Source organism: Bombyx mandarina, chromosome 11, assembly GCF_030267445.1.
Source record: "Bombyx mandarina strain Sakado chromosome 11, ASM3026744v2".
Lineage (NCBI taxonomy): Eukaryota > Metazoa > Arthropoda > Insecta > Lepidoptera > Bombycidae > Bombyx > Bombyx mandarina.
Window position 1 is genome coordinate 12,534,522 of NC_143218.1, and position 13,756 is coordinate 12,548,277.

The 13,756-nt window shown below is 37.2% G+C and overlaps 2 protein-coding genes across 2 annotated transcripts; both read left to right on the top strand.

Annotated features, from left to right (window-relative positions):
* The first annotated feature begins 7,870 nt into the window (after positions 1–7,870).
* On the top strand, positions 7,871–8,510 carry LOC114249566 (uncharacterized). Its single transcript, XM_028183190.2, has one exon. The coding sequence runs from the start codon at positions 7,925–7,927 to the stop codon at positions 8,435–8,437; it is 513 nt and encodes a 170-aa protein (XP_028038991.2). The 5' UTR covers positions 7,871–7,924; the 3' UTR covers positions 8,438–8,510.
* A 3,994-nt stretch (positions 8,511–12,504) lies between these two features.
* CPH14 (cuticular protein hypothetical 14) lies at positions 12,505–13,159 on the top strand. Its single transcript, XM_089730979.1, has one exon. It carries the CDS (start codon positions 12,562–12,564, stop codon positions 13,072–13,074), a length of 513 nt encoding a protein of 170 aa, XP_089587105.1. The 5' UTR covers positions 12,505–12,561; the 3' UTR covers positions 13,075–13,159.
* The last annotated feature ends 597 nt before the right edge of the window (positions 13,160–13,756 follow it).

The window sequence follows — 13,756 nt, forward strand, 5'->3', positions numbered from 1 at the left end:
TTCTTTTTACTATGTTTATTGGTGAAATTATAGTTAAAGGAATAAGTAAGAACATGCAAAGACGTCATCAAACTTTTTAATGATAACAAAATTTTAACAGTTATTTAATTAAGAAGTCAAAATTTGTAATTACAAAGCTGCGACTCAGTACAAAAGGAATTGAAAACCAATTCCTTAGTAAATAAAATTGATATAAAGTTTGAAACTTGCAAGCTTTCTTGAAAACCAATTGACGTAGTTTTGCATTGGACTAACCTAATTTCTCAGTGGGGAATACTTAGAAATTGAGTAAGACCAAACGTCAACTATTACTTCAAAGGAAAATTCCATTGGCAAACAAATGTTTATCGATGACTTATGAACACAGCTAATTTATAATGAGAAGGTGTAACTTCTAATCACAATTAAATATTAGTTATAATGATTGTCAACAGCTATTTTTTTTGTAAAATTGAACAACGCAGTATACTTTGATTCTTGCAGAAATCAACTGAATAGTTCACAGAGCATTTCCTTGCTTTGTGATATTCCCTCGCTTACTTCTGTATTACTGTAAAAGAAATGAACTGTGTGAACCACCCGATCGAAAGTGGTCACACACAAACTATGGTTATTGCAATAACAATCAATTTTTGCGCGGCTTTGCATTTCTTCGCATTTAATTTTTTTTTTATTTAAATTCTTTCTTATTCTACTTAATTATAAACTAGTATCTTAAGATTCTATTTATTTGCAATGGGGAAATGTTTATGTACTCGTCAAGACAATTGTTAGGAACGGCTTATTTGGTAAATATAATAATCAACAAAATAAAACAGAAGAATAATCAATAAGTAAAGTTTTTAATCGAAACATCTATTTTGTATTACACTTGTTGACGGACGAGTCACTTGTCAAAAGGTCAAAAGTAGTTCACTGATATAATCATAGACCTATATAGTAGGGACACGACATATTGTTCTATACGTACAATTGCTTATATAAATAGCACCCATTTTGAAGGCACATACATAAACATATATCTATCTCGCTCTTACTCAGCACTTTAACTCGCAGGAAAACAATATAACAGTATTTCAGTGCGTACATAAAATGAAACATGAATATACGTAAATGTCTCCGTCTCCGTCTAATGAGGCCGAAAATCCGCCATGTTTAGCGCGCCAAATGTCATTGTCACGTCAGTTCGGCCGTCTGTTTTGGGTTGTACATTATTTGTTGACTTTGATATCGATTTAATATGATTGCTTATATGAAATTTCTTATTTTATCATGCTTAAAACATACAAAAATAATAATTAAAACATATTTTATAGGATCTCAAGAAAGTCGTCGAAACTATTTAAATAAAATAGTTTTAAAACACTATTGTCAACTCGTTAAATATTTAATAATTAAGTGATTTTAGAGAGGAAGTCACAAGGAATGACGTTTGTAATTTTATTAAGGAATAAATGTTCTGTAGGTGTTTTTTTTTATCAGGCGGTCCCTTGATAAGTTTAAAATTTGCATGCGGTGCGGTAGTGCGGTGCACCTTCCTTGAGGTGCGCTGCGGTAGTGTGCTACCGACTTTAGAGTCAGCAAAACAATTAAAATAGATTGTAGTAGTCTAAGAAAAACACGTACTCAAAATACGATAACATTCAGCATGCTAGAAATGGGCTGATGGCACTGTACTATGCCATATCTTTATGTTTTGCGGCAAACGACAACTTTATAAAATCAGTGTAGCAAATTTTAAAAATCGTCATATCGTTTACTTGGAAAATTTGAAGCGCGAACTCGTCTTAGATTTCACATAATATCTAAATCACATCATCTTTGCACATAACAATATACTTACTTCCTATTAAAGTATAAATTCTACAAATACATTCACTCAACAATATTTAAAATAAAATGAGCCAAGAACGTTTATCGATAAAACCTACTAACATTAAAATCTTCTGGGCAGCACTAAAACCGCCATGTTTTGTGGCCAGATGACGTCACAGTGGCACGAATTTTTTGTTGACGTTTCATTTCCATAGGTTTCCTACTTCAGTGGATATAATAGGTTGGGGAAAAAGTTTCTTCGCATTTTTAAGAAAATTCACAGCATTTTTTAATATAGTTTATTTACATTTAACTAAAGTAATAGGTTGGGGAAAAAGTCTTTTCGCATTATCGTGTGTATGAACTTGTAATAAAATCTCTTTGACTATACTATTTGTATCTGGCTGATTTTGATATCATTAAAGGTTTAAATTTTAAAGAAGATAATTCCACATTCAAATTAGGAAAATGTGTTATTTTTATTTGTTTTTCGTACTGTCAAGACGAGTAAATCTAATGAAGAAATTCGATACATTTTAAATTTTTAATACAAAAAAGGTAAAAACGCAACGCAAGCCGCGAAAAAAATTTGCAATGTTTAAGAACCTAGTGCAGCGTCTGTGAGAGTAGCACCAATTTGGTTTAAGCGTTTCAATCCGGAATTTTTTATGTTAAAGATGCACATCGCTCTGGTCGCCCTATTACGGATAAAATGGATGCCATTTTTGAAAAAGTGGAGCAAGATCGATATATCAGTAGTTACGACACAGCTGAAGAAATGGGAATTGACCACAAAACAGTTTTGGCGCATTTGAAGAAAACTGGGTACACAAAAAAGCTCGATATTTGGGTACCTCACGAGCTCACTGAAAGGAACCCAATGAACCGTGTACTCATTTATGATTCTATATTACGACGTAATGAAACCTAGTCATTTTTGAAGAAGCTGATAACTGGTGATGAAAAGTGGATCACTTACAACAATAACGTGTGAAAAAGGTCGTGGTCAAAGGCAGGTCAGGCTTCACAGACTGTGGCGAATATATATTATAATATAATATATTTAAAATGATAATATGGAGTGAAATGAAATGAGATGATATGGGATGAAATATAATCTGAGCAAAATGGTTGTTATTTAATGAGATTTTTTTCAGTGGACTTTTTGGAAGTTTTTTTCAGTGGCATTTAAACCTGAAGAAATACTACATAGAAAAAATAAAACAAACCACATAACTTCACTCCTCGCGTTCCCGCCAACAAGACCACCGATATATATCAGTGAACTAATTCACAGGTCAACATGAAAAAAAAAAAAAACAACACAAACTCACAATGTGCTTTTGTTTAGTTGTACACTATTATAATTATTGTCTGTAGTGGATATTTTACACAATGAAACACTGGTAATCCTCAATAAATTAGAAAATATAGTAAGCTTACACAAAATATTTTGGATAAATCCTAATTTTGTATTCTAAAAAAATTAAGAAAATGATTTATGTGGGCTCCGATAACCGCTTAACGCCAAATGGGCTAATCGTTTATCCACTAACGCAAGAAAAAAATTAAAAGGTAAAAATTTGAAACTGTAATTTTTGGCAAATATAGTTTCTCCATCCATACAGTAAGTAATCCTTACCGGATTGCTTCAATATTTAGAAATATATGATCTGGTGTCTTCTGAGTCCTCTTGTATTTAGTATACCATAATTTAATATGAAAGTGTGATAATAGGTCTTTACCTACGAAGTTGCCGTTTAACAATATTGGCCAATTGAAACATTTATTTTTTGTTGCTTAGATGGTTGGACGAGCTCACAGCCCACCTGGTGTTAAGTGGTTACTGGAGCCCATAGACATCTGCAACGTAAATGCGCCATCCACCTTGAGATATTAGTTCTAAGGTGTCAGTATAGTTACAACGGCTGCCCCACCCTTCAAACCAAAACGCATTACTGCTTCACGGCAGAAATAGGCAGGGCGGTGGTACCTACCCGCGCGGACTCACAACAAGTCCTACCACCACTAATTACGCAAATTATAATTTTGCGGGTTTCACGTTTATTACACGATGTTATTCCTTCACCGTGGAAGTCAATCGTGAACATTTGTTGAGAACGTATTTCATTAGCAAAATTGGTACCCGCCTGCGGTATTCAAACACCGGTGCATCGCTTCAACACGAATGCTCCGGACGTCTTATCTTTTAGGCCACGACGACTTACAAAATTTTATATTTGGGCTGGCAATTCTAAATTCAAACGAATTTTATTTTAAAAACATGGGAATCTATTATCAAATCCTGTCATTTCTTTATTTTTTTGTGTTTTGTTTTCACTACATTAGTATCTGATTCAACAATATGGACACGATAATGATATGATATGTTATTCGAATCCGTCTCTCGGTAGTGATGCGGCACAAACGGCTTAAAACACTAATGACGTGCACTAACTACAAACGAACGCTACTCGATATAGGATTGACTGACATGGAAATGTTAATCTACAAAATGAACCCCGTGGTAGCTCGAAAACTAAAATCCACAATGACGAATTAAAGGTGAAAATGAGAACTCACAATATTCGATCTACCGCTGAGCTAGTAGCAGCTTTCAACGTTAGCATCAAAACAATGATTGGTCAATTTGCGTCAAATTGCTAAGGTAAAAAAACTTGATAAGTGGGTGCCGCACGAACTGACCTATTATTACCAGAGCAATGAATGCGTTAAGTTGCCTTGCGTTACTTAATAGACACAGGAATGAAGGGATTTTAAGCCGCACTGTCACTGGCGATGTAAAATGTGATATTTATATATATTTTTTAATTCTGTATACTATTTTTGGAACGAAGTTCCTTACGGCAGGCTTGGAGGGGATAGGGATTTTGCTGCGCGACCGAACTGAAAAAAATGTGATAGTAAAACCGTAAGAAAAAATCCGTGGAAAAAAGTGCGTGGAATAAAACCGTTAAATGAGACGTGCGCAGGCGCGACAATCGTATACACAAGCGAGTAGTGTATAATACCTTTCTCTTTCTCCCTCTTTCTTTTCGTTCTCTCATCCCTTCTCTCTCTATTTTGTAATTATTTCTATTTCTATGTAATTTTATGTTGTCAAACAAAAATAAAGAGACATATTTTGTTATTTTAATTGATAATTTGAATTACGATTTTAGTTTTATTTTACGTAATTAATTATTTCCTAAAATACTGAATTTCCTAAATACTTTCCTGTACTTAAATAAAAACTAATCAGCAAAATTTAAGAGAAAAATCAAGAAAACCAACATAAAATTGAGCACGATTTTTTTTTTGCAAATTGTGTCGATTCTACATTAGCCGAAGGAACTTCGTTCCTACCTGGTGTCCCACGACACCACATTTTAATTTTTTTTATTGCTTAGATGGGTGGACGAGCTCACCGCCCACCTGGTGTTAAGTGGTTACTGGAACCCACAGACATCTACAACGTAAATAAGCCACCCACCTTGAGATATAATTTCTAAGGTCTCAAGTACAGTTACAACGGCTGCCCCATTCTTCAAACCCAAACGCATTACTGCTTCACGGCAGAAATAGGCGGGGTGGTGGTACCTACCGTTGCAGACTCACAAGAGGTCCTACCACCAGTAATTACGCAAATTATAATTTTGCGTAATTAATGGTGGTAAATTTTCTTTTTCATGGTTTCATGTTATGATTATCCCATCATAAATCTCTAGTAGTAGTTTATTCAACTTATTTCTCTCCTTCTAATTGATAATAGTATTGATAGAGTACTCAAGGTTCGCAGTGGTCCATCTATTTCTACTGCGCATCCTTTACTTGCCGGTTTGAAAGAAAATTCATTATTCTAAAGTAATTGAGATAAACTACGAGCACAAGTTTTCCGATGAGCGACAGTTATCAAGTTATGTACTGATATTTATGGACGTTGTAGTAATATAAAAAACTAATTATGTGGTGTCGTGGGACACCAGGTAGGAACAAAGTTCCTTCGGCTAATGTAGAATCGACCCAATTTGCAAAAAAAAAATCGTGCTCAATTTTATATTGGTTTTCTTGATTTTTCTCTTAAATTTTGCTGATTAGTTTTTATTTAAGTACAGGAAAGTATTTAGGAAATTCAGTATTTTAGGAAATAATAAATTACGTAAAATAAAAATAAAATCGTAATTCAAATTATCAATTAAAATAACAAAATATGTCTCTTTATTTTTGTTTGACAACATAAAATTACATAGAAATAGAAATAATTACAAAATAGAGAGAGAAGGGATGAGAGAACGAAAAGAAAGAGGGAGAAAGAGAAAGGTATTATACACTACTCGCTTGTGTATACGACTGTCGCGCCTGCGCACGTCTCATTTAACGGTTTTATTCCACGCACTTTTTTCCACGGATTTTTTCTTACGGTTTTACTATCACATTTTTTTCAGTTCGGTCGCGCAGCAATATCCCTATCCCCTCCAAGCCTGCCGTAAGGAACTTCGTTCCAATAAAAATAAGCCTTCTATTCTGAACTACACGTATATATGTATATTGTTTTGCGGTAGGCAGTGGCTTGGCTCTACCCCTGGCATTGCTGAAGTCCATGGGCGACGGTAACCACTCACCATCAGGTGGGCCGTATGCTCGTCTGCCTACAAGGGCAATAAAAAAATAAAAATTTGTATGTAAGTTTTATAATATAACGGGTGCCCCACCCTTCAAACCGAAATTCATTAGTGCTTCACGGCAGAAATATGTAGGTAGAGTGGTTGTATCCGTGCGGCTTCACAAGAGGCCCTACCGCGCTACCAGAAATTGTAAAAATAATAATTTTTATTACACAGTAGAGCTTTCATTTTTATTGCACGATTTTAAATTTGGGTCCAGAGAGATGGCTATGCTTCATTTATTTTATATATAACCAGTCTATTTATATAAGACCTATAAACGATTTTTGGAACGAAGTTCCTTATGTGACGATGCAGTGGGGTACCCTAACCGGGAAAAAACATCCGTAACGTAAGATTTTTATTAGTAATGCACACAGTGTACGACTTAACTTTGTAATAACGTACAAAAAATATCATATTTTTTTTATCATTCATTGACCACGATCTCAGAGTTTTCGTTTGCGCAATACACTAACTCTTATGCAAAAAACCGTGAATGAAGTGTACCACAATAAGTTCGCACGTTACCGAATGACCGTGGGCTGTTGCGAGACCTCCAGTTTTATTTTCTTTATACCTCGAATAGAACTTAAAATTAATATTTTTATAATAAGGAACTTCGTTCCTATCCGGTGTCCCACGACACCACACATATTTTTTTTCTACCTTGCCGGAAGACCTTCTATGCCGAAAGCCTCAACGAGCTATGCAAGCTCCACCGAGAGAGTAGGTGGGCTCACGGGGGCTCTAACTTGACGAATTTGCTAGCACTAACCCCAGAAAGAGCAGTGCTTCGAATGTACCACTGAATCAGGAACGCGACCCACTGAGAAAATCTGGCGAGAAACTCAGTGGGCTGTGTCTGAGGGTGCGAATTTGTAAGGTGCCACACATAAGCATCAAAGTTTTTTTTGTCTATTGAAATTTGGAAATACTAAACTTACTCGTGACCGATAATTTTAACAGTAAACAATCTACAATTCTATTAAGCTTTTCGATTAAGTATTTCTTCTACTTTAATCTTTTTTCTTGTCCTATTCATTCTCATTTTGTCTTCCTTCTATTCATGTTAATATATTATAGGTATAACATAAACATACACCGTAAACTTGTCTGCCAAACTATGCAAACAAAAAATTACTTGATTGCAATTATAAGTCCTTGCTACCCGAGGATATATAACACCAGCAAAAAATTGTATACGCCCAATGTTCATTTTATAATTTTTTCCAACCTAAGCTCATTTAGTATTTACGGAAGCCCACGGGCAAAACTAAACTCTCATTAAGATATTCAACGTACGCCGCACGTAATCTGAAGGCCGTTTCATAACATTTGCTCAGAAGACCGTGAACACAACCAGCGTTATACGAGTATATAAACATCAGTCAACACGGATTCTGCATCAGTTTCTCAAAGCCAGTAGATCAACACAGACCACAATGAACAAGCTGGTGGTGTTGTTTTCAATCTTCGCGGCCGCCGTCGCCAAGCCCAGTGTGGTGGCTCCTTTGGCCTACAGCGCTATCGTGCCTGGAGTTAGTTCGCTGTCCCAGTACAGCGCCAGTGTGGTCCACGGATCGCCTCTGGTAGCTCCTGCTTTGTACAACGCTGCACTCGTCGCTCCCGGTGTGGTTCCTGCAGTCGCCGCCCTCTCTCAAGCCCCGCACTCTCCTGCTGTCGTCCTGGATGCTGTTAACGGTGTCCCTCTCGACACTCCTGAGGTCGTCGCTGCCCGCGCCGCTCACTTCCAGGCAAAAGCTCTGTCTGGCTACCACCACCTCCGCAAGCGGTCTGTTGTCGCTCCCGTGGCCTACAGCTCTGTCGTCTCTCCCCTCGCCTACTCTTCCCCTGTAGTCTCCGCCTATTCAGCTCCCTTCGTATCGGCATATTCTACTCCTGTAGTTTCTCCTTTTTCCCTATACCCTAAAGCCCTTAGCGTCCACCCATGGTAAAAAGCTCTTAATATATTTAAAAGTAAAACTTCTATCATGTGGATTCACTGCCAATAAATGATCAAGAAATGTATATGTTGTTTTTGTTTATTTTTACCACACTGATTATGAAATTGGTTCATGCATGTAAATCAAAAGATATGCAGTATTTTTTATTTTATTTGGTAAACAAACTTATTATCCTAATACGAGTAGGCAGGAAAACTTACGGCTCACTTGATGATCAGTGTAGTCACTGGTACTCTTAGAAATCAACAATGGCAGGGCTTACTGCTTAGAGTTGATTTAAAGAGTTATTTAAAAAGAACATGTTATAGCGCTCGATACAACGAGGAAAGAGTTCATTCCAGAGCCAGGTCATACAAAAAAATCATGGAAATGAACAAGAGATGAGTGCAGTATAGATAAAGTCTGCTCCAGTGATGCGATGATCAAATGGAGCTTATGGGATCATCTCAAACAATTCTATTGAGCATTCATAATCCATTGAATATACAGAATAAAGCAAAGAATCCAAGACAAATCAAATCAAATCAAATCAAAATCAAGAAAAATTTTATTCAACATAAATGAAAGTACATACTTGTTGAACGTCAAAAGAACTACCGCCAATTCACAAGAACTAGCCTCCGTCCTGAGAAGAATTGGCAAGAAAGTCAGCGGGCATGCCTTTTTTTTTTAAATATTAGATTATTTTTTTTAATATTCGATTTTTTTTAAATATTCATTCAAGGCACATTCGAAGCGATCATCGATAGTGGACAATCCATAATCCCAAGACCGCTAGAAGTATGTATGGTTTGTATTGTATAAAAATTATACACGTCTACTTATCTCTATGAAGTTTCTAAGCAAAACATTATCTATATCAAGTGGTTGGACTTAAAGGATCAGACGCCTGGTGTACGCGAATCTCTCTCTCTCTTCAATCGGTCCCTCATTGCTAATCGTGACTCCGTTTGATTCCGTCAACTAGCTAGTCTTCATCGATCCCGTTCTGTAGTTTGGTGGAGTGCGTCGCTGACAGGTATTTTTAGTTCCTCCGCTATTTGGTTCGACCATCGTTTGGGACCTCTACCTCTAGGCCTTTTCCCCTCGATTTTACAGATCACAAGGCGTTCCAAATTGCTGGTATTCCTGAGTATCAAACAATGCTAATTTCCTTACCTAATCGTCGGTAGCCGTCGGGCTATTCCAGCTACGCCCGGTTTGGTAGGTGGAATCACCTGGCAGGAATTGCTGACACTGGTCCTAGTAAGAGCAGTGCTTCGCTAAATTTACCACCGGAATGGCATAACGCCCCACTAAGAAGATCTAACGAGAAACTGAGTGGGTTGTATCTATGGGCAGTTTGTACGTTGAACTCTTCGTAGTAGTCGACGAGTTCCACGAGAATGATGACCGGAGCCGATGCTATTATGCCCGTCTTCAAATCCCGCAAGAAATTATGTTTCTAGAGAAATATGCACATGTGCTCACGCGAGAGACTTTTATCGTGAAGTATTGTTGTATTATAAAAGTTTTAATGGCAAAATTTATAAATTTGCCTAAATACATAATACATATACATATATATGTCGTAGGCGGCGGGCGCCAGGGATGGCTAAGCGGTAGTTTCCGTCATCGCTCGTATTCGATTGAACTCAATTTAGTCAATATAACTTTTCAATAATAATTATTGAAACTCAACCCACACAACTTTCACAATGACAGGATAAACCGACAGTTTCGTTGCACATACCGACAGACCGACTGACTGACTGACTGACTGTCAGAGACTCGCTGCTGAGACGGACGCAATCACTGTCTGACACGAATGCCGCGACTCTGTCTACGTACCGCCATTTTATACTGTGGCGTTACGGAGTCTACCCTTCATTTTGTGATATTTATCAAAACAACATTTCATCATTTAAAATAATAATCAAAACCACCGTCTTAGTATTACTAAAAGTCGTTATCCACGACATATAAATACACAAAAAATAAAAAAATAAAACCGTGGAAAAGCTTATTGTATACCTGCGTATATATCATACTCCTACATATTGCTACCACGAACCAATCACACGTTTTTATTCTATTTTAAATGTGCGAAATCTATATACGTATTGTATAAAGTCTATATGTCCTTTAATTTATAAATCAATGCGACCTTACGACGTTCTTTTCTGCGTCGTCCTTGGTTGACTCTTTGATAATTTTTAGGCATTACTTAAATCCGCCGATGTACGTTAATGAGCCTCTAAAGTGTATATATTTAAATAAAACAAAAATACCCAGTTAAAATGAGACATTGATGTCATGTCTTAAAGCGGTTACCTCTTAACAACAGGTAGGCCGTGAGCTTGTTCACAAGCTGTAAAAAAGCCTGCAAGCCTTAAAATATCTCTACTACCAATGAGGATATAATTAATTTGCATCCCGTGTAAAAATAAAAAGCTTTTGGGGTTAACTTCCTCACAAGTTTGATTTAAAGCTGTTCATTCGCTATTTCATTGGCTTGGCATGAGCATGCAATAATTTTAACAGTAACTATAGTATAGAAGCCCATAGCTATCACAATAAAAAGGTGCATCCCGTCATGATATAACTATATTTATGGAACCTACCCGGCGAACTCTCAATATCAGTAGTTTCTCTGCTTCTGCGAGAGACACTCAAAAACTAATAAATCCATTTCGATTTTTAAACATTAAGCTGAAGAATTAATGAAATGAATCATGATGTAATAATAAAAAACAAAATGTGTGCAATTCACACGTGGTAGAAGTGAAACCCTCCAAAATTAAAATACAATTATCCTAAACGTCTTAAGTATATGTAAAATTTTGTCATTAGTAAATAATTGTAAGGTAGCGCCCTCTGTGAATTGATATTTTAATTTCACGTATAATCCTAAATTAAAATTCACTACAAGAGCTTTCATACACACGTTAGTATTAAAAAATCTCACAGATGGCGCTGTATTAAATAGTATGTATATTTCTGTCTCATTCTTTGCTGGCTTAATCCTACACATTTTTGTATTTGTGTCTCTTTTTTCCGTTGCATCCGGTTTGAAATCACAACGATTCTAAAGAAGTTTTCACTTCAATAATATTAATAATAGCAATAATGAAATCAAATGATCACGCCACATCTACGATAGACAAATTATATAAAATATCCGTCTCCTTTTTTTAACGAACGAGTACAAATTCACTTCTTACTTCTCTTTTGCGTGTGTGAAACAAAATGTACTCTGACTTCTTTTTTCTTTTTTTGTACCCAAATAGATAGTTGAGTTCATTATCCCTACCTATATAGTGTTAAGATTTTACCGAAAATACTAAAAAAATTTAAGTTGAAGATTTGTCGATACAGAAACCAAAGTGGTTGACTTTTTTCAACAGACTTAGAAACTGTGTTACATGTTGTATTAATATATTTTATTGCATTCATCAGTCCCATTTACGACAGAGTTTTTGTTTAAAAATTGACTTTGCCGCTCGATTAATTTTATTTATTGCTTAGATGGGTGGACGAGCTCACGGCCCACCTGGTGTTAAGTGGTTACCGGAGCACATAGGCATCGACAACCTAAATATCGGCACCCACCTTGAAAAATAAGTTCTAAGGTCTCAGTTTTAACAGTACAACGGCCCCACCCTTCAAACCGAAAGGCATTACTGCTTCACGGCGGAAAGAGGCCATGCCACGGGTGGTGGTACCTACCCGTGCGGACTCACACGATGTCCTACCACCAGTTTAAATTTTAATATTCTCAGTATAAATTTAGTAGATTGATTGCGGACTGATTGAAATAATGAAAGTTAAACAAATAACTAATGTAAGCCCAACAAAATGTCACGGTACACCAGATCATATTGGCCATGTCATTCAAACACATTGATCGATTTAACGGAAGCTCTTTAACAATAGCAAAAAAATTGTCGTGCAACAAGTTTCAGTGTCCACGACAGCTAAATGTCAGAGCCTAGTCGAAGATCTGAAGGTTTTGTTCGTTTGCTTTATGAATATTTCAAATTAAACAACACTGACTTAGTTAGTATATAAGCAATAGTCACTGCGAATCAGGTATCAGTTTCTTGTATTCTCTTGATCATCAAACACAGACCACAATGAACAAGCTGGTGGTGTTGTTTTCAATCTTCGCGGCCGCCGTCGCCAAGCCCAGTTTGGTGGCTCCTTTGGCCTACAGCGCTGTCGTGCCTGGAGTTAGTTCGCTGTCCCAGTACAGCACCAGTGTGGTCCACGGATCGCCTCTGGTAGCTCCTGCTTTGTACAACGCTGCACTCGTCGCTCCCGGTGTGGTTCCTGCAGTCGCCGCCCTCTCTCAAGCCCCGCACTCTCCTGCTGTCGTCTTGGATGCTGTTAACGGTGTCCCCCTCGACACTCCTGAGGTCGTCGCTGCCCGCGCCGCTCACTTCCAGGCAAAAGCTCTGTCTGGCTACCACCACCTCCGCAAGCGGTCTGTCGTCGCTCCCGTGGCCTACAGCTCCGTAGTCTCACCCCTCGCCTACTCTTCCCCTGTAGTCTCCGCCTATTCAGCTCCCTTTGTATCGGCATATTCTACTCCTGTAGTTTCTCCTCTTTCTCTATACCCCAAAACCGTTGGCCTCCGAGCATGGTGATTACCTCATAGAAAATGAACTGATTTAAAACGACTACTGTATTACTGTGAAACACTGCCGAATAAATTCTGTATTATTTTGGAAACTTCTCATTTATCATTATCGTTCCACTTACTAACCTTTTAAAATAAGTCTTGCTTTCTAACTTAACTCATTTGTATGTACAATACAAAAGTAAACTCACTTGTATTCAAAGAGTAATCTCACGAGTAATCTTTGACATTTATCGGTTACATTATATGCTATTTGGAGTAAATGTGTAAAGACTGGTCGTTAATACAAAATTGTAGATTCTTAATAATACGTTTGTATAATATATTAGGTAAAGACCTTCCACTGAGCGGTTCATCATCATCATCAGCCCACAGTCGTCCACAGCTGGACATAAGCCTCTCCCAATCTACACCACTGAGTCCGAACTTTGGCCCTCCTCATCCAACTGAGCGGGTGTTTTTACTCACTGGACCGACAATCCGAATGTTGTTATTCGGAAACTATTCGTATCATACATTCAAGCTTGGTTTGAAAATTTCGTTAGCATGACTCAAGCTTTAGTCAATATCTTCTATCCTATCATACACCGTCATTCACCGTCGTTCATGCTAGGGTATAGCCAAGCCGTTTCCTACACTACTACCTAACTTACACACTTGGGTACTGGTGGTACGGTATATTGTGGGAA

What these genes read in the sequence shown, in the direction of transcription:
- LOC114249566 (XM_028183190.2), top strand. Translation starts at nt 7,925, where the DNA reads ATGAACAAGCTGGTGGTGTTGTTTTCAATCTTCGCGGCCGCCGTCGCC.
- CPH14 (XM_089730979.1), top strand. Translation starts at nt 12,562, where the DNA reads ATGAACAAGCTGGTGGTGTTGTTTTCAATCTTCGCGGCCGCCGTCGCC.